The 21,440-nt window shown below is 38.7% G+C and overlaps 1 protein-coding gene across 2 annotated transcripts in view; it reads left to right on the top strand.

The window, feature by feature from the left end:
• TTC17 (tetratricopeptide repeat domain 17) overlaps window positions 1–21,440 on the top strand; it is a 154,855-nt gene that overhangs the window by 106,361 nt on the left and 27,054 nt on the right. For both annotated transcript variants that reach the window (XM_060159373.1, XM_060159372.1), the window contains 5 exons: window positions 1,139–1,398; window positions 1,880–2,033; window positions 6,722–6,842; window positions 8,735–8,894; window positions 9,814–9,897. In XM_060159373.1, the coding sequence (XP_060015356.1) occupies window positions 1,139–1,398; window positions 1,880–2,033; window positions 6,722–6,842; window positions 8,735–8,894; window positions 9,814–9,897 (779 nt within the window). The remainder of the gene's footprint in view (window positions 1–1,138; window positions 1,399–1,879; window positions 2,034–6,721; window positions 6,843–8,734; window positions 8,895–9,813; window positions 9,898–21,440) is intronic.

Raw genomic sequence — 21,440 nt, 5'->3', positions numbered from 1 at the left:
CTTAGACTAATTTTGCCTTAAGCTTTCTAGGTAAGCATAGAGAGGAGCTTGTAAGGTTGTGTAACCTGCAGTGTATAATAATGGAAACATATTGACTTCTCAAGAGAGAATTTTTACTAGGCCATTGCACTGAGAAACATCCATGAGAGTCTTTATATAAGAAGCATGAGCAATGTAATAAATATCTTGATAACCATTTTAGAAAAAAATTACACTAGTATATTGCTATTTCTTATATTAGCCATTAGTGAAAATGGGAGCCTTCATGTGGAATTAGGATAATTTTCCACTAAACAAATCATTGTTCAGTTGAGGCAGACTGTATGGTCTGAACAGCTATGATATTTCATATGCTATTTGAATAAAGCTTGAAGAATCCTATATATATATTAAGTAAATAATATTTCATAATAAACTTCATCTTTGCCATCTCTGTCTCATGTCTAGAGCAAGTTGGGTTTTTTCCCAAAAAAATACACATATAAAATAACCATCTTCAGGACTTCCCTGGTGGCGCATTGGTTAAGAATCTGCCTGCCAACGCAGGGGACACGGGTGCGAGCCCTGGTCCGGGAAGACCCCACATGCTGCGGAGCAGCTAAGCCCATGCGCCACAACTACTGAGCCTGCACTCTAGAGCCCACGAGCCACAACTACTGAGCCCATGTGCCACAACTACTGAAGGCCGCAGACCTAGAGCCTGTGCTCTGCAACAAGGGAAGCCACCTCAACGAGAAGCCCGCGCACCACAACGAAGAGTAGCCCCCGGTCGCTGCAACTAGAGAAAGCCTGCGTGTAGCAATGAAGACCCAACACAGCCCAAATAAATAAATAAATAAATTTATTTTAAAAATAATTTTTTAAAAAATGGCCATCTTCGTGCTCACTAGTGACATAATCTATGACCTCCTGCCATCTAGCTGCTGCCATTGTGCTCAGCCAGGCTTTTTACAAAAGCTAGATGACAAAGATGATATTATATTATGAATTTTGAGGATGTTGAATGGTATTTTTATGAAGATGGACTATAGAAGTGCCTCTGAACAGAGCCAGAACTTCTCTCAGAAAGCATGCTTGGAGTCCCTCAAGTACTTGAATGATTGTAATTTTTAATAACATGCTGGCACTTGAATTGCAGGTACAGTGGTTGAGGAAAGCAATGGTTCTGATGAGATGGAGAATTCAGATGAAACAAAAATGTCAGAAGAGATTTTAGCTTTGGTGGATGAATTTCAACAGGCCTGGCCTCTGGAAGGCTTTGGGGGAGCACTGGAGATGAAAGGACGGCGTCTGGACTTACAGGGGATACGAGTACTGAAGAAAGGTCCCCAGGATGGAGTGGCCAGAAGCTCTTGCTATGGAGACTGCAGAAGTGAAGATGATGAAGCAACAGAGTGGGTAAGTGTTTGCTAACTCAATTCTTATCAAACTGTAGCCCAGGTCTTTGGGGGTATGGGAGGTGCTTCTAGTTTGCAAAGTGTAAGGGTTCTATTGGGTGAGTGGCTCTACTTTACTCCACGTTCCAGTCAGCCTTCACATGGGAATTGTACTGCCAGAAGCAGTTCATGTTACTTAGGTATCGCTGGCTCTTCCAGGAGGCAAAGGAAGTGGGATGGGTGTGAAACCACACTCAAAGCCTGCAGACTTGGGAACAGTCCAGTTCAGACATCTTACTTTTCAGTTTCCTCTGTACCCTTCAAGGCTAGGTTATTTTATTTATTTCACTAAACATTTTTCATCTAGATCTTTAAGAATTAAACTGAAGGAAAGAACTTAACCCTAGCACAAGGCTGATTATTCTTAAAGCCACCAATACCCACAGCCATGGACAGAAGTGATAACTGGTCTCATTTGTCCCTAACATGTTTTCATTTCCCAGATCACATTCCAAGTCAAACGTGTAAAGAAACCCAAAGGAGATCATAAGAAAACTCCTGGGAAAAAGGTAGAATTGAATCAGGCAGAAAATGTACATCGTAACCAAGCAAACCTGGAGATCACTGGCCCAAAGGTGGCATCTCCTGGGCCACAAGGTAAATTTGAATATTTAATATGCCAGTTTCTTCTTTCAGATTTCACTGTCTCAGTTCTCACAAAGGGTGTGTTTGCAGCTTGAAGTAAATCAGATGTGAACGTAATTGAACCAAGTGAGCAAGAAATCAGTCATCGATATAAAAAGTTTTGTTTGACATATACTTGATTTTTTTTTACCATTGGCCATTTGACTTACAATCTTACCATCTTGAACTTAAATATCCTATTAATTCCTAACAGTCTAGTTTAATATGTAAAACTGTAAGTTTGAGACAGACTCCCTGGCTTCACACACCAGTTTTGCCATTTAGTTCTCTGTGCCTCATTTTCCTTATCTATAAAATGGCGATAATTGCATCTGTCTTATAGGGTGGTTGTGAGTATTATATGAGTTTATACATGTAAAGTGCTTTAAATGAACTGGGCACATAGGACTCGATAAGTATTAACTATTTAGTAACATTTTGTTTGTCAGATGTCTCTTTAAGTATTGGATAAATGCTTTGGAACTACTCCCCAGGAAAAAAAAATGCATTTACATCAGAATTTGGCATGTACTTTCAGGGTTCATAGTTGTCCCGAAGTCTATCTTTGGACTCCAGGTTCCGGGCCATTGCCATGAGTCCAGTTGACTTTCTTTTCCAACAATGAAATAATGGTGATAGAATTTCTTTTTTTAAAAGAAGTCTCCTTTTTTAAAAGGATATTTTCACTGTCTTAGACTTCAAAAATTCAAGGTAAGTTCATGAAAATGTGTCTTATTTAAGTTGTATTTACCAAAGCTGAAAGCAAAGGACACATAATAAAATGTAAAGAATGAGGTCAGGGCTTCCCTGGTGGTGCAGTGGTTGAGAATCTGCCTGCTAATGCAGGGGACACGGGTTCGAGCCCTGGTCTGGGAGGATCCCACATGCCGTGGAGCAACTAGGCCCGTGAGCCACAACTACTGAGCCTGCATGTCTGGAGCCTGTGCTCCACAACAAGAGAGGCCCACGCACTGCAATGAAGAGTGGCCCCCGCTTGCCACAACTAGAGAAAGCCCTCGCACAGAAACGAAGACCCAACACAGCAAAAATAAATAAATTAATTTAAAAAAAAAAAAAAAAGAATGAGGTCAACTTGGCTAAATCCCAGAATGATCTGTGATTTGAGAAAAGTACTAAGGACACCAAAAAGGATACTTTGTCATGACTAGAGTTGAAAGTATGAAGTAGCTTTACTGTTTAAGAAAAAGAGCATGTGCTAACATGTTATGGAAAGAAAGCAACACTTCCTCTAGTAGGTCTGTCTGCAGTAGCAAGGAAGAAGATATTCAAACTATAAAACATGATTATAGCAATGAAACTTTCAATGGATTAAGTAGTAAATGTAATAAAAACATAAAAGAGGAAAATTCAAATGGATATTTATATACTTTTAAGGTGAAAAAGGACTTTCTAAAGCAGAGAGAAAAAGAAAAATAAAATAATTCTGGCATCAGAAAACACTACAAAATAGAAAGACAAAGGATTGAAACAGTATTTTTGCAGAATGTTTATATATATTTACAGAATATATGATAAGCAAAGGATATCAACATCATTTAAAGAACACCTACAAATTGATAGAAAAAAATACAGCATTTCAATAAAATATGTACAAAGTACATAGGCAATTCACCACATACACACACACACACACACACACACACAGCCACTAAACGTGATAAAATGTTCAGCCTCGCTAGCAGTCAAGGAAGTGCAAACATAAAATGTGATCCGCCAGTTTTGCTTGTCAAATTATTTGTGTAATACACAGTGAGAGTTAATAAAGTGAATTTTGGGATAGTTTGACTAGATGTATCAGAAAATTTTTAAAAATGCCAACAGTTCTACTTCTAGTAATTTACCCTAAATAAATTATCTTACAAGTGTGAAAGATAGAAGTACAGAGATTGATCATCATGCTGCTTATCATAATAAAAATTTGAAAAATGCCTAAATGATGATAGTTGCCTAAATAAATGACAGCATGTTCTTGCCATGTACTGTGCAGCCAAGATGTTTATAATTTAGTAGGTGAACAAACGCAGCTTATAGACTAGCATATAGAGAGAATACTTCAATTTTTGTAAAATAGTAAATATACTATATTTTGACTACTTTTTTTTCCACATTTCAGTATCTCTGAAATTGAGATCTTACAATTGATAGTATCTTAACTAATAATTGGCAACATTTTTCTTTCTTAAATCATGTAAAATAATGTGTACCTTACAGTTGATGACATCTTAGATTTGATGAAATATGCTAAAATAAACAAGCACATAGAAACGAGTGTAGGAGAGAACACACTAAAATGTCATAAATTATCATCTCTGGGTGCTCATAGGGCTGCAGGTGATTTTCTGTTTTCTTCTACATTCTTTTCCATTTTCTAAATGTTTTGTAATAAGCATATATTACTTTAACAAACAAAAACTAAAAATTTCTTGTAAAAGTGAAAATTAAAGCTCAGGGTGGTTGAGATGACAGGAGAGCACTTAGACAATTTTAAATGGATTCAAGGAGGTGGGCCTGGGTAGGGCACTGAATATACTTGCAAATGAGATCATGGAACTAAAGTGTCACTGTCACTAAAGTGAGAAGTTCTAAAGCAAGAGAAGACTGGAGAGGTTCAGTATCCCAATTTTCCAATAAGTATGGATTCTGTCCACTACCAAATGATAAGGAGTTTGTGATAAATTCTGACAAAGTTCTAAAGCAAATTATTAAACCAGTACTTTGTGAGCCCATGGGGGAAGAGTAGGGATCATTAAGGGCCATTGTAGATTTTCTAAGAATTAATAAAATTAATAATGCCTAACTAATTTCATTTCCTACTTTGGTGAGGGCTAGTAGACTGGAAGGCCAGGAAAGTGTCATAGACATAATGTAACTAGATTAAAGCAAAGCATTTAACAGAGTGTCTTATGATATCCTTGTGAACAAGGTGGAGAGTGGTGTGCTCAAAGGCTCCCCAGTGCCTGCAGCATAAAGGCCAAACTTTCTAGTGTGGTGCACAAGACTGTTTACAGCCCAGCCTTTCTCTCCCCTTCAGTACCATTCTCTGAACCAACCCTGCTCTTGTTTTACCTCCTTGTCTTTGCACATGCTGTTCCCTCTGCCTGGAATGCCCTTCTGCCACCTCAGCGGTGCTAAAATGTCACTCATCTTTACACTTCAAACTCCAATGCCATCTCTTCCTTGGTACCTTCAGGCAGCATTAGTTGCTGTCTCCTCTATGCAGCTGTTCTATACCTTCACTCTAGCACTTAACCCTATTGTGTTCTAATAATTTGTTTGTTTACCTTCCTCAGTAGACTGTGAGCTCAAGGGCAGGCCCTTTTATTATTCCTCTCTGTATCCCTAGTGTCTTAACACAGTTCCCAGTCTCTTATAACAGATGCTCAATAAACATTTTTCAAGTGAATTTCTTAAACATAAAAGAAAAATAATCCTTATTGTGAAACCTATGGTTCAACTCTTTAACTTATTCATTTAAACAGGGTTCATTTGAAACTCTTCCAAACTGTTTTTTTCTATTCTGTTCTAAAGCCCTGCCTGTGTCTTAAACAGTTTTCTATCATTGGTAAATTCCTACAGTATAAAAAGAGCTATACAGAACCAAAGTTCTCCTTCCTGTCCATTCCAGTCGAATTTCTTCAGAAGAATCCTTCCTAGATAGGACTTAATTCTGCTCTTTTCTTGGGGACTTGATTTAAGTAAAGGGCCTACACCCAAAAGGTAGTACCTTTGAAGGGTACCATAAACAGAGCTTTCAAAGCCCAGTAAAGCCTTAAATAGCATGATTGGGAATGTGCACGTTAGAGTCAAACAGACCTGGATCTGAATCCCATTTCTGCCACCTAGTAGGCAGGTGACCCTGGGCAAGTCAGTTGATTTCTCTGAGCCTCTGTTTTCTCATCTGAGAAATGAGGATTAAAATCTGCCTCATGAGGATACAGATATAAAGCCCTTAGCACAGGACCTGAACACATGGTAAGCGCTCTGGAAATAAATGATAACCTTTCATTATCATCATTATTCTCTAACCTACTGCTTTTCTTTACAGCAGGGGCTCTCTACCAGGAGTGACGTCGCCCTCCCAGGGAGCATTTGACAGTATCTGGAGGCATTTTTGGTTGTCCTATGTCAGGGAGGGTGCTGCTGACATCTGTTGGGTAGAGGCCAGGGATGCTGCCAAACTTCCTCCAGTGCACAGGACAGCTCTCACAGTGTCAGTAGTACCAGCTTAAGAAACCCTGCTTTAGAGATATATGTTTCTCCTGACTTAAGAGTTGTCTCTATAAAATCAAAATGTATTGATTTTGAATAGAAAGCAATAGAAAGGTAAAAATTAAGTTGGTAAAATGTTAACATTGAACAGTATTTTGACCCTTATCTCAGTCTGAAATCCATAAAGGGCACATTTATTTTTACTTCATCATCTGTCTTTGCAAACAAGGCTTTACTCAAAGATGATTGTTATTCCCATAGCTGTGAATGACAAGATTTTAGTTAGTTCTCTAGGTGGTAGAAATTCTAGACTAGAAGAATGACTGGCACCTCCAATACACCAATCTGGATGAAGTAATCACCAGGGCATAAGACACTATACATTCTGTTCCTTTGCAGTCGTGTCGATTGATGACATACTTTCCTTCCAGGAAAAAAGCGTGACTACCAGAGTCTGGGATGGCCCAGCCCGGACGAGTGCCTCAAACTCCGCTGGGTAGAGCTGACGGCCATCGTGAGTACCTGGCTTGCAGTTTCTTCAAAAAACATTGAGTGAGTATCTTAAACCTCTCCCTCCTTCATGGCATTTGTGACCAGTGACCCCACTGGGCCCCAGCTGACCTCATGGCTGCCCTTCTTTGTCAACAGCTACTAGAAGAGTCGTCCTCTCTAGGGTTGGTGGTTCAGAGGATACCACAGTTGGACTCAGCCCATTGTACTGAAACAGTCGATGTGCCCCCTTCTCAGTGCCTTCACCCATACTTTCTAAGCTATCTAGAAGTCACGGCTAACTTACTTAGTTTGAATTAAAGACTGGATCTCTCTCAATCAAAGCACAAAACCTCCCTGACATGGTGTGCTTACAAAGGGAGCCAGAGCAAATCCAGATTTACAAGCACCTCCCGGGACCCAGGCGAGCAAGGTTGCCTCTCTTGTAGCTGCTTTTTCCTGCCTGGATGCTCAGTCTCTTTTGTTGGCCCCTTTTCTACCTTTTAAGCATTGGAGTTCCCCAAGATTTACCGCTAAGCCTTCTTATTTTACAATCACTCCTAGTCAGACTGCTCTACTCCCAGAACTTTTGAATATTTTTCAAAACCACCTGCTTTTCTTCATCCCCATTGTGGCCTCCTTAAACCAGAGTACCGTCATCTCCGCTTAGATTCATTCAGTGGCCTCCTAGCTGGTCCTCTTGGTTTATTCATTCTTGCACCTCTTTAGTCCATGCTGTCCACAGTATTCAGCGTTATTCCTCAAATATAAGTCAAATAATTCTTAAAATACTCTAGTAACATAAATATCGCTGTTCACAGTGGCCCACAGAGCCCTTCATGATTTGCTCCCTGCGTGTCTTTCCATCTTCAGCTCTGCCCTCCCCGCTCCCTCCCTTCACATGTAGTATCTCCTTTGCCTGTGTTCTCAGCACCTTCTCCCTTCCTGGTTAATTCATACTTCTCCTTCTGGTCTCCACTTAAACCTCTTCCGCAGGAAGTCCTTCATTAACCACCTCCTTCCTCCATCAGCATGGAGGAAATATATACCCTCCTGTAGTAAACTGACATTGCACTGTGTTTTTATCTTTTACAATTCATCACACCTGTAATAACCGACTATCACAAGACTATGAGCATCATAACTGTGGGAACTGGGTATGTTTTGTTAATTATTATAACCCTGATATCTGACGTGTAATAGGCTGTGAATAAATAATGAATGAATGAATGTTTGCATAATATGCGTTAAACTTTTTAAGTAGCTATAACAAAATTTGGCAGTGCCAATTTGCCACATCAGTATATATGATATATATATGATAGGGTATAACATTTAGCCTGTCTATAGCAGGAAAATGACCCCTTTGGAACCATAAAGGGAAGTACTTATATCTTATACATAGATACAGTGAGTAGCTGGATCTGTATAACATTTACTGTCTAAACTTTAGCTAACTTTTTCTGTGGGGACAAGTGTACTTGTGCATAGAGGGAAAGTAAAAGATAAGAACCACCTGTGGGTATTTATCACTATCTGTACCCTGGAAGAAGAAGTCCTAGAAGAAAACCCACCTGGTTTAAAACCTCCCCGGTGAGAAAAAGTGGCCAAGCAGCAGTAAGGACATCAGACATCACGGTGCATAGAAAGGAGGCAGCTTGAGGAGACTGAGAAAATACTGAGTTCAAGACTCAGATCCCAACACTGCTGCTTTGACCCGGGGTACGATGTCTATTCATACATTCAACAGATGGTCATTACCAGGCACTGGAGTCCTTGTGCCTGTAAAATGAGAGATCAGGCTAAATAACTTCTGAAGTCTCTTCCATTGTGAGATTCTGTGGTTCCAGACACTTCTAAGCATATGTTGAAGTTACGGTCGGCTGATTATTAATACTCTTTCTCCCCACCCACTCAGTTTTTCCACGGCTAAGGTGGTCCTCTCCATTTTTCAGCATCACAGAGCACATAGACTTTGCCACCCCAATACAGCAGCCAGCCATGGAACCTGTTTGCAATGGCAATCTCCCCACGAGCATGCACACCCTGGACCACTTGCAGGGGGTTTCCAACCGAGCCAGCCTCCATTACACGGGCGAGAGCCAGTTAATAGAGGTGAGTGCTCGGCGTTATTCAGCCTCTCTGTGGTTTTTAGTCCCACAGTCATGATGCAACTGATAGCAGAAAGCACAAGCAGCCAGGCCGTATTTTTTTGCCTGTTTTCAGATGGCTGTCATCTAGGTGGCTTAGGCAAAGCCTGATTTCTTTCAGGCCCTGTGACTGAGCTTATGCTTTTTTTTATGAGCAGGAAATTTTAATTCTGATTTATTCCTTGAGGTGGGTAGCATTCTGCTTGCCATCAGACAGAGACTCTTCGTGAGAAATATTTGGGGCAGTTAATCCTCCTATTGACATTCTTAAGAAGGAAGGGAAAGAGGACAGACCCAGCATATACATAGAAGAATAATTGGAAAACATGCCACAGCAGAGGCATGTTAAATAAGTAGAGGATTTGTTAACTAAGTTTTGGTATAGATGTGAGATAGTGTACAATAAGAGCCATTAAGAAAGATGTAGTAGAAATATATGTATTGGCATGAAGAAACTTCTAGAATATATTATGTGAAAATGTAGGTAATAGTTTACAGTGTGATCCCATGGTATACAGTCTGTGAGAGAAATAATACATGTGTATATAGGAAAATATCTGAAAGATACATAAGAGATATCAACAGTGGTTGTGTCTGGGTGACAGGATTACAAGTGCTTTTTATTTTACTTACTCTGTATTCTGTAATACTGTAATGAATGTGTTTTACATGTCCATAATTTTTGTTAAGTGAGAGAAGGCTGAGGGGATGGTAAAATGGCCTTCAGTGTATCTTCCACAAAATGCTTTACCAACAGGACCACAGCAGGTACCCCAGAGAAGCAGTCTGCACCTGTGGTACAGTGCCCAACTCAGCATCAGCAGTGTCACCAGACCTCACCTCATTTTCATTCCTCTAATCTACCATCTTTCTCCCTATACCAGGTATTGCAAAATCTTGGCAAAGACCAATATCCACAACAGTCACTTGAACAAATTGGCACCCGAATTGCCAAAGTTTTGGAAAAGGTAAGTCACTCTGTAGGAAAGCTCTAAACTATTGCCCACTTTCTAACTTTTCCCGATTATTTGCCACTCTGTGGCTCTGACCTGTTCTGTTAGTTACTTAATACTTGGTACCGAAGGGATGACATGAAATGTTTCAATCACTTTTCCATTACTTTTTCCATCAGTTGGTTAGTATTCTTTTTTGCTGCTTTGTTGACCTTCTGTGCTTAAACTTTACATGGTCAGTTTTCTCTTTTATAGTCCAGCGTGGATATATTCAGGTGATGCCACTGTGAACTATGGAATCTAGGTATGGGAAATAAGTCAGGTGTTCCTTTTTTGGTGATAAAGAATATTTGGTATTTTGGATGGTGGGTGGGAATCACATCTTGAAATATCTTTTTTTCTTTGAAATCATGAAAAATATTTGCAAAACTATATTTTCATACAGCCTACAGAAAATATAATTAAGAGTCTCTAAGACTGTTCATCTGCCTCTGTGTGATATTTGTATAAAGAGGAAGTTTTTAAATTTTAATTTAATTATTTTATGGTTAAGAATCTCTCCACTTTATTATTATAATGATATTGAAGAGGTAACATAAAATAGTGATTAAAAGGGTCGACTCCACTTCTAGTAGGTAGGGATAGGATAATCGCATCAGTTTAAAAGAGAGGAAGTGGAAGGCACTCAGCAATCACTATTCCATGAGAATTCTGAAATTCATCTGGCCATATGTCACCGGTTCCCCCAATTCCAGGGTAGGATATATTCCTTTTTAATTAATTAATTAATTAATTAATTTATTGCTGCATTGGGTCTTCGTTGCTGTGAGAGGTTTTCTCTAGTTGCGGCAAGCGGGGGCTACTCTTCATTGCAGTGCGCGGGCTTCTCATTGCGGTGGCTTCTCTTGTTGCAGAGCACGGGCTCTAGGCATGCAGGCTTCAGTAGTTGTGACTCGCGGGCTCTAGAGCGCAGGCTCAGTAGTTATGGCACACGGGCTTAGTAGCTCCGCGGCATGTGGGATCTTCCCAGACCAGGGCTCTAACCTGTGTCCCCTGCATTGGCAGGCAGATTCTTAACCACTGCGCCACCAGGGAAGCCCAAGGATATATTCCTTGAATAGGGCCTGTTTTGGTTCCCTGGGGTTGGTTTCCTAATCTGTTTCTCAGCTTTCAGCTCTTCTCTCTGAGCTGTCTTTCCTTTTCCTTAGGAGTGTCCTGTATTTGTAGCTGAATAGCTTACTCAGCTTGCTGCCTGTCTCTATCCTTGGCACAACTTCTTGGAAAAACTTTGTGGACTTTCAAATTATAAGCCATCCCATCAGACAAAAGCCACACCCACAGATCTCTTCAAGAAGGCCCCTGTCTCCTTTGAACATGAGTCCAGGGCAATACCTTTAAGATTCTTAGACACCTTTGGTCTAACGGAGAGTCTCTGAGGCTTAAATCTAGACTCAGATCTTTCTGAGGTGGTAGTAACAAAGTGTCTTACTGCCGTGCTTTTGATTTGATCTTAATCCTGAGGCCATAGTTTTACTGGTAGCACCTGGATTTGACTTTTTGTTGAAACCTTGTGCTGACTAGAGAAGCTGGCAATTGAGAAAGTTTCATTTTCTAACCCTGCAAGTCCCAGGTTGGAAGCATTTTCTCTAAATTTTGCTTGAAAACTGCATAGTTCCTTGTTTAGGTCTCCTCTCTCTTTTAATACCTAAAAAAATTATAGGTGATTTTTAAAAAACCATTTGTCACTTTTAGCGCTCTTCCTAGAGGTCTTCCTGGCCAGATCCACAGCTTTGTTAGGTATTTTCCTATATTCCAAGATACAGCCGCACTATTTGTTTTGCCAATAGATTAAAATGCCGCTTCTCCAGGGTCCAGTAGCAGTATCCCCAGTGCTCTTCCAACCTTCATTAATGGTCTCGTTGCTGCTCCTTCGTCAAGTGTCCTCAACCCGTTCCCCAGACTTATGTCACATGCTTTAAGTTTCTGTTGCGGCCACACTCCATTCTTGATGCCAAATACTATTTCCAGTTATCTTTTTGCCTAATAAATCATGCCAGGATTTACTGGCTTAAAACAAAACTATTATTTGCTCAAGATTCTACAACCTGAGCTGGACCATCTTCTGATCTGACTTGGAATCATCCATGCAACTATAGACATGGGGAGACCTAAGTGGGGCTGGTCGCCAAAGAAGGCTGGAGCAATTGGAATAGCTGGGACACAGTTGGATATCGTCTCTCTCTAAGTAGTCTCTCTAGCAGAGAAGCTGGACCTTTTTACATGGTGGCTCAGGGCTCCAAGAGGGTGAAAGCAGAAGCTTAGAGTCCATGCACAGAGGTGGAACAGCACCACTTTCACCCCTTCTATCTGTCAAAGCAAAGTCCCAGGGCAGGGGAAGTATCCTCCGCCTGCTGGCAGTGCAAAGACTATGGCCTATCTTTTATCTACCGCAGTGCCTTTAAAAGGAGCAACAATAAAACTGACAGCTTCTCAGTGGAAATGATGGAAACTAGAAGCCAATGTAATGACATCTTTAAAGTACTAAAGAAGAAAACTGCAAGCCTAAAATTCTATACCAGCAAAAATACTGTTCAAAAATTAAGGTGAAGTAAAGATGTGTTTAAACCAATAAAATTCAGAGACTTAGGCATCAGTAGGCCTGCACTGAAATAAAAATTAAAGGGAGTTCTTCAGAAAAACGATCCCAGATAGAAATATGGACATGCCAGAGGGAAAGAAGAACACTGGAAAGAAAATATAAATGAAGAGTAATTGTACAAAATGATAACTGTACTGCCCTGAGGAGCTTCACCTTTATATATAACTAAAATTCATGGTAACAGTAACATAAATGATGGGAGGGAAATAAATGTAGTTTAAAAGTTCTAAGGTTTAATTGGTATCAGCCAAGTAGTAAAAGAAATAATTTGCATTGGACTGTAATGAGTAAGAATGTATGTTTTAAGCTCTAGGCTAACTACTAAAAATGGTTTTACAATATAATTCAGTGGAAAGAAAATGGAGTAATGTGAAACATTTGATTAATCCAAAGAAAATCGAGAAAGGTAGAGTCACATAAAAATAGAACACAAATAGTAAAATAGTAAATAAAGTATATCAGTAGTTAACTACAAAAAAGATTTATAATTTAAGCATTTTGTATAGAATGGATTTTTTTAATCCAACTATATGCTGCTTATAAGAGAAATTCTTCAAATATTAGGATACAGAAGGGTTGAAAGTACAAAGATGGAAAATAATATACCATGCAAACAATAAAAAAGGCAGATATGGCTACACTCTTTTTAAAAAAAAAAAACAACTTTGAAGCAAGAAACATTATGAGAGTTAGAAGGGCTAAAATGAAAAAGATTGATGATACAGATGTTCAAGATGATATGGAGAAACCAGAACTCTGATACATTGCTGGTGAGAGTATAAAATGGTACAGTCATTTTGGAAGACAGTCTGGTAGTCTATTAAAAAGTTAAGCATATATGACCCAGTAATTTTACTGCTAGGTATTTATCAAAGAGACATGAAAACTATGTCCACAAAATATTTGTTAAAAAATGTTCACAGTAGGGGCTTCCCTGGTGGCGCAGTGGTTGAGAGTCCGCCTGCCAATGCAGGGGACGCGGGTTCGTGCCCTGATCCGGGAAGATCCCACATGCCGTGGAGCGGCTGGGCCCGTGAGCCATGGCTGCTGAGCCTGCGCGTCCAGAGCCTGTGCTCTGCAATGGGAGAGGCCACAACAGTGAGAGGCCCGTGTACCGAAAAAAAAAAAATGTTCACAGCAGATTTATTCGTAACATCCAAAAATCTGGAAACAGTAAGATGCCCATCAGTAGAAGAAGGGATAAACAGTGTTATATTTATACACTGGATACTATTCTGCAAGAAGGACCCTATATCCATATTGATGAATCTCAAAAATATTATTGCTAATAAAAGTCGTTGGACACAAAAAAAGTGTATAGTGTATGATCTCAACTATATGAAATTCTAGAACAGGCAAAACTAACCTATGGTGATAGAAATCAGAACAGTGATTGCTTTGTGGGGGGAAGCGGTTGACTGGGAAGCAACTTGAAAGGACTTTCTGGAGTGTTGGAAGTTTTCTGTGTCTTTAAGCAATAGTCAAAACGGAATGTTATACCTAAGGTCTGAGCGTTTCTCTGTATTTAAATTATACCTTGATTTTTTTAAAATGAAGTTTAGATAACGGTTTTAGACCACAAGAAACTGAAAGATATATGTTATCAACAGACTTGCATTAAAAATCACTAAAGGGATTTTTTCAGGCAGAAGGAAAACTATTCCAGGTAGAAACTCAGAAATACAAGAAAGAGTGAAGAGCAACAGAAAGAGAAAATATTAGAGTATATGTAAATGAGTATGACAGTACAAAATAATAAGTAGTGTCTTCTGAGGTTACAGGTCATGACAAAAGCAACACAAAAGGCAGAAAGGAATTGCACTGATCACTGTAGATGGTCTCAGGTCCAATTAGACATTTCATACTCATGTAATTGGCCTCACTTAGAGTGGGCTTCACCCAGAAGGATAAGGGGCTAGGACACCACAGCAGCATCAGTCATATACCTCCAGAATGAGCACTCACTTAGGCCAGGGACCATTCTCTGCCCACCCTTCTTTCCTGCCAAGTGACTGTTCACATGCTCGGGAACAAATCAAATGATTAAGTGTGGGAACTACCCTGGCTTAGATGCTCCAAGTTCCATATGAGAACCAGTATCTTTTGTAATAGCCACATGGGCATAGAGTGCTAGAAAGGGACACGGCTAGCTACAAGAACCATGGCACTTAGAGGCTCCAAGCTTCCTACCTGGTGTTTATAGTTTTTTCCCAGTCTTATCAGTCCAGATACAGGTTACCAACCAAGGCCATTTTTACTGTAAGTTGTCTTGCCTAGTGACAGCTAACATTCCCCCTTTATTAGGTCTTCAGGGAAATAGGGCTAGAAGGTAATCCAACATCAGTTTCCATTGTGGGCTCACAGACTGACCTCCATGACCTTGAGTTATTAACTTTAGTACAGTAGTTCTCAGACTTTAGGGTACACCACAGTCACCTGGAGGACTTGTTAAAACAGATTGCTAGGCTTCTATGACAGGACTTACTGATTTAGTAGGTCTAGGGCCGGGCTTGAGAATTTGCATTTCTAGTAAGTTCACAGCTGATACTGAGTGATGCTGCTGATCTGAGGACCACACTTAGAAAATGGCAGTGATAACAAAGCAGAAGCAGCCCTTCCCATTTACCTTTCAGAAAACAAGGATCTCCATATCCTCTCTGCTCCAACTTTTAAAATGCTCAGTCGTTATCCTTTATTATTTCTTGAAGAGCCCATCTGTAGTTGTCTCTTTAGGGAGTTTTTAGTTTGCATTACCATAATTATCACTAAGTGTCAGCAGATGACATTGGTCAGACTCCATTTCAGGGTTAAATCATTATGCACTACCAGAACCCTCAGAAAGCTGCCCAGGTTGCAGCTGAGGTTACTCTCCACACGTGGTAGCCTCTGCAGAGGTCTCACCTCTGGCCCCAGATGCACACCATGCTGCCACCATTGACCCCGCAGCTGGTTTGTATGCCAGGTTGCCACGTTGTCCTGTTTGACCTTGTGGGCTAGTGCAGAAATAGTTCTCCCATTTTTGTCTCCCCAGGTCTTCAGGTGGTGGCTTGTGGGCACTACTTTGTGCTGGTTAGATCTACAGCCAACCCAACTTGGGTCAGAACCAAGCTGCTCCACCTCCTTTTCTGATCCAGACCTAGTTACAAACATGGAGTCTTAAGCTCATGTGCTTGTCTCCTCCCCGCCCCCTGTCAGGCATCAATGCCTACTTTGGCTCAAATGCATCAACTACACCAAGGCAATATCATTCTTGCCAGTCAGCCCATTTGTAACTAGGTTTCTGGTCAGCTCCATTTCATGGACAGTGGGGCATTTTCTCTCGGCATAAGTTTGTCTCCAGCTTTCATCCATTCCTACAAGGGGAAGCTTTATCCCCTGTCACACAGTGTCAAGCTTCTGCCATCAGACTGGGGGCAAGTTGGCCCCCACTGAGGCTTCAGTCTTATCAGCATCTTCCTCTCCATTCCCTTTGTGTCCTGGTGCCTTGGCCATATTGAACCAAGGATATGAAAGTCTGTTTCATTGCTACTGCTGCTCTGCAGTGCCCACTGTTTGTGGTTTTAAGACCAGCTCGATAGATATTTCATACTTGCACACCTCAGTAGGGCACCTTTCTTGCCTTCACTCAGGAGGATATAGAACAGGACATACAGCAGGCCAGCAGGGAAGCTTTTCATGTATTTCTCCAGGAGTCCCCATAGCTCTCTGGCAGCAGTCTTGGGGACTGTTCTCTGCTCCAACCACCCAATTGATAGCTCAGGGATAAAGGATCAAGACCACATGGATGAGTGTGGGAACCACCCTGGCCTGGAAGTCTCAAGTTCCATGTAAGAACCAGTGCCTCTTTACCAGTCCTATGGGCCTAGAGCCCAAGAGTTCCAACAAGGGACAAGAAACATCACACTGGGGAAAGCTCAGAGCTGTGGCTTCCTACCAGATCATCACAGTCCACTAGCAGTTTACAGTCAGGTCATCTTTACCATAAACAATGTTGCCTAGTAATGTGGGTGACATTCCACCTTTATTATGTTTCCAGGGCAACTTAGCTGAAAAGTTAACATGAGATTAATTTCCCAGGAATACACATAGACAAAGTGTTAGGCTTTAACATTTCAGGAAAGTAATAAAATTAAAGTAATAATTTATATTTTTTGTCTGTAATAATTCAAAGATGCATGTTATACTTTTAGGCTAACCACTGAAAGAACAGTTAAAATATAATTAAGGGAAAATGGAATAATAAAAAACATTTGATTAATTCATAAAGGAGGCAAGGAAGACAAAGGATTATAAAACAGGTGGGTGAAATAGAATACAAATGGTAAGATGATAGTGATAAACCCAGTATATCAGTAATCACAATAAATATAAAAGGACTAGGTACCCCAATTAGAGTGCTAACATTATCAGACTAGGTTAAAATCTTGAACCCAATTATGTGCTGTTTAAAGTAACACATCTTAATATAAGATACAAAACAGTCGAAATTAAACTGATGGAAAAAAGATACATCATACAAACATTAATCAAAAGAACCTGGTGTAACTATACTAATATCAGACAATGTGGAATTTAAAGCAAGAAGCATTACTACAGATAAAGACAATTCATAATGATAAAGTGGTCAGTCCACCAGGATATTGAAAGTTGTAAATCTATATGAAACCAATGCCATAGTTTCACATTATATAGACAAGCATTAAACATTGACATGTAAAAGGAGAAATAGATGAATCCACAATCAAAATAGACTTTAACATACCTCTTAATAGGTGATAGAACTAAGCAGACAAAAAATTAAGATATAGAAGATCTTACTAATAAACTTGACATAACTGATATTTATATAATGCCACATTCAACTGTGAGGATATTCTTATTTTTAAAATGCATATGGAACATTCACCATATTGATCATAAGCTGAATCATAAATTAAACCTCAATTAAATATTAAACCACTGAAGCAATTTAGAGTTTACTTTCTGACGATGGTGGAATTAACCTAGAAAAAAAATCTGAAAAAAAAGGATAGAAAATTCCCAATGATTTTGATGAGATTATACTACACCTCTGAATGACTCGGGGTTCAGTGAAGAAAGCAAAATTAGAAAATATTTTGAAATGAATGACAATAAAGATTTGGCATATCAAAACTTATGGGATGCAACTAAAGCAATGCTTGAGGGAAGTTTATAGCCCTAAATGGGTATGTTAGTTAAAAAAAAAAAATGACTGAAACGTAGTGATCTGTGCTTCTACCTCAAAAAGCTAAAAAAAAGAACAAAATTACACTGAGATATTTCCTGCCCATATCATTGGCAAAAATTTAGAAGTTTGATAGGATAGGATACCCTTGGTGAGACCATGGGAAAACTGGCAGTGTCATACACTGCTGGTAGAAATGCAAAATGGAATAATCTCTATGGAGAGAAAATTGACAATATCTAGCAAAATTATACATTCATTTACCCATCCAGCCAGCAATCCTGCTTTTAGGAATCTTTCCTGTAAATACAATGGCAAAAAAAATTACCTGACAAAAATACCTGTGAATAAGGCTGTTGATTATAGCCTGATTTGTAATAGTAAACTAAAACAATCCAAATGCCCAGTAGTAGGGGGTTGATTGAATAAAAAGTCCCATGTGGCTGCTCATTGTGTGTGAACATCCACACAATGGAGACTTCTGAAGCTGTCAAAATGAATGAGGACCATCTCTATAAACTTATATGGAGTAATCTCCAGGATATAGCAAATAAAAAAAAGAACAGTAGAAAAATATTATGTCTTAGGTTACTCTTTATCTCTTTAAAATAGCAACTTGTGGGGAGGGGAATTATATGTAGAGAGAAATAGATATTTTAAAATGAAAGACTAAATTTGAAAAAAAAAATTTAAATGGTGTCCCATGGAAGGAAGACAGAAATAGGATAGAAAAGGCACGGAATGAAGCTAGATTTCCTTGAATCTACATTGGTTTTTTGTTGTTGTTGTTTGACTTTGGAACCAAATAAATATTTTGCATAATTACAAAGAATTTTTAAATAAGAGAATTCCTAATTAAAAGTAAAATTAAATGAGCCTAACTTTGCATTCCATTGGTAGTATAACCATATCAAGAGGAAGAATTCCAAGTGACTTTAAAACACAGTTATTTGGCTGTACATCCTTAATGGAATTTACCCTAAGAACAAAAGAAAACCTTATACTGTTTTCAGTAATACTATTGTATTAATAATATTGATGTTATTCTTTTGAGATTGTAGGTGTATGTATTGCAAAATAAATGAGTAATTTTGTTGGTGATGTTGAAAACTGGAATTTTGAGTATGGGTAAAAGGACATAGAGATGTGAGAATGATGATAAGTAAACATCTCTAGTCTTGAATTGGAAGTATTAGTAAGAATTCTTGAACTACTTTATTGATATATTTACACATGTCCTAGCTTTATTTTACTGAAAAGACTAGAATCTATGACTAGCCCACTATTAGTAGGCACCCTTAGTACCCAGATTGTGATCTTTAGATACTGTTTTCCACTTTAAAACAAAGTCTGTAATAAAAGACAAAGAAGGGCATTATATAATGATAAAAGAATCAACACAAGAAGAGGATATAGCATTAATAAACATATATGCACCTAATACAGGAGCACTTAAATATATAAAGCAAATATTAAAAGACCTAAAGGTTGACAGTAATACAATAATAGTAGGGGACTTTAATACCCCAGTTACATCAGTGGACAAATCATCCAGACAGAAAATCAATAAGGAAACAGTGGTCTTAAATGACATATTAGACCACTTGGCCTTAATAGATGTCTACAGGACGTTCCATCCAAAAACAGCAGAATACACATTCTTTTCAGACAGATCACATGCTAGGCCACAAAACAACTCCCAATAAATTTAAGAGGACAGAAATTACATCAAGCATCTTTTCCGACCACAACAGTATGAAACTAGAGATCAGTTACAAAAGAAAAATGGGAAGAACACAAACACGTGGAGACTAAACAACATGATGCTTAAAAACCAATGCGTCAATGAAAAAGTCAAAGACGAAATCAGACAATACCTTGAGACAAATGAAAACAAAAAACTTTCCAAAATCTATAGGGCACAGCAAAAACAGTTCTAAGAGGGAAGTTGGTAGCAATTCAGGCATACCTCAAGTAACAAGAACAATCTCAAATAACCTAACCTACCCCCTAAAGGAATTAGAAAAAGAAAACTAAAGCTTAAAATTAGAAGAAGTTAGGAAATAGTAAAGATATGAAAGGAAGTAAAATAGAGACCAAACAAGACAAAACAAAACAGTAGAAAAGATCAGTGAAACCAAGAGCTGGTTTTTTGAAAAGATAAACAGAATTGATAAGACTTTAGTCAGGCTCATTAAGAATGAAAGAGAGAGGACCCAAATAAAATAAGAAATGAAAGAGGAAAGGGACCTCTCTGGTGGTCCAGTGGCTAAGACTCCACACTCCCAGTGTAGGGGGCCTGGATGTGATCCCTGGTCGGGGAACTAGATCCCATATGCCGTGACTAAGAGTTTGCATGCTGCAACTAAAGATTCTGCATGCTGTAAATAAAGATCCCACATGCCACAACTAAAGACCTGGCACAGCCAAATAAATAAATATTTTTTAAAAAAAGAAATGAAAGAGGAGAAATTAAAACATATCACAGAAATACAGTCATAAGAGAATACTATGAACAGTTATATGCCAACAAATTGGACAAACTACAAGAAATGGATAAATTTCCAGAAACATATAATCTTCTAAGACTGAATCAGGAAGAAATAGATAATCTGAACAGACAAGATACTTTTATTAAAATTAAATCAATAATAAAAAAAACGCCCAACAAACAGAAGTCCAGGACTGGATGGCTTCATGGGGGAATTCTACCAAACATATAAAGCAAAGTTAATACTTACCCCTCTCAAACTATGACAAAAACTTGAAGAGAAGGCAGTACTCCCAAATTCATTCTGTGGGACCATCATTATCCTGATACCCAAATCAGACAAAGATACTACAAAGAAAAAGAAAATTACAGGCTAATATCTGTGATGAATACAAATGCAAAGAACCTCAATGAAATATTAGCAAGTCCAGAAACTAACACACCATTGTAAAGCAATTATACTCCAATAAAGATGTTAATTTAAAAAAAAAAGATGTGGCACAGCCTAAATAAATATTTAAAATATATATATATATATTAGCAAGTCAGATTCAACAATATACAGAAAGGTCATACACTGTGATCAAGTGAGATTTATTCCAGAGATGTAAGAATCGTTCAGTATCTGCAAATCAATCAATGTAATACACCACATTAACAAAACAAAGGATAAAAATCACACAATCATCTCAATAGATGCAGAAAATGCATTTAACAAAATTCAACACCCATTCATGATAAATATTCTCAACAAAGTTGTTATAGAGGGAACAGATCTCAACATAATAAAGGCCATTTATGACAAACCCAGCTAACATCATACTCAGTGGTGAAAAACTGAAAGCTTTTCATTTAAAATTGGAATAAGACAAGGATGTCCACTCTCACCATTTCTATTTAACATAGTATTAGGAGACCTGGCCATAGCAATCAGACAAGAAACAGAAAAGGCATCCAAGGATGAAGTAAAATTGTCACTATGTGCAGATGACATGATACTACATATAGAAAACCCTGAAGTCTCCACCAAAAAACTATTAGAACTAACGAATGAATTCAGTAAATTTGCAGGATACAAGATTAATATACAGAAATCTGTTGCTTTTCTATACACTAGTAACTATCAGAAAGAGGAAGCAAGGAAACAGTTGCATCAAAAATAATAAAATACTTAATAATTTTAACCAAGGAAATGAAAGACC

This window comes from Lagenorhynchus albirostris, chromosome 9 (genome assembly GCF_949774975.1).
Source record: "Lagenorhynchus albirostris chromosome 9, mLagAlb1.1, whole genome shotgun sequence".
Classification (NCBI taxonomy): domain Eukaryota; kingdom Metazoa; phylum Chordata; class Mammalia; order Artiodactyla; family Delphinidae; genus Lagenorhynchus; species Lagenorhynchus albirostris.
Note: the sequence above shows the minus strand (reverse complement) of the source record. Positions and strands in the feature narration are given on the sequence as shown.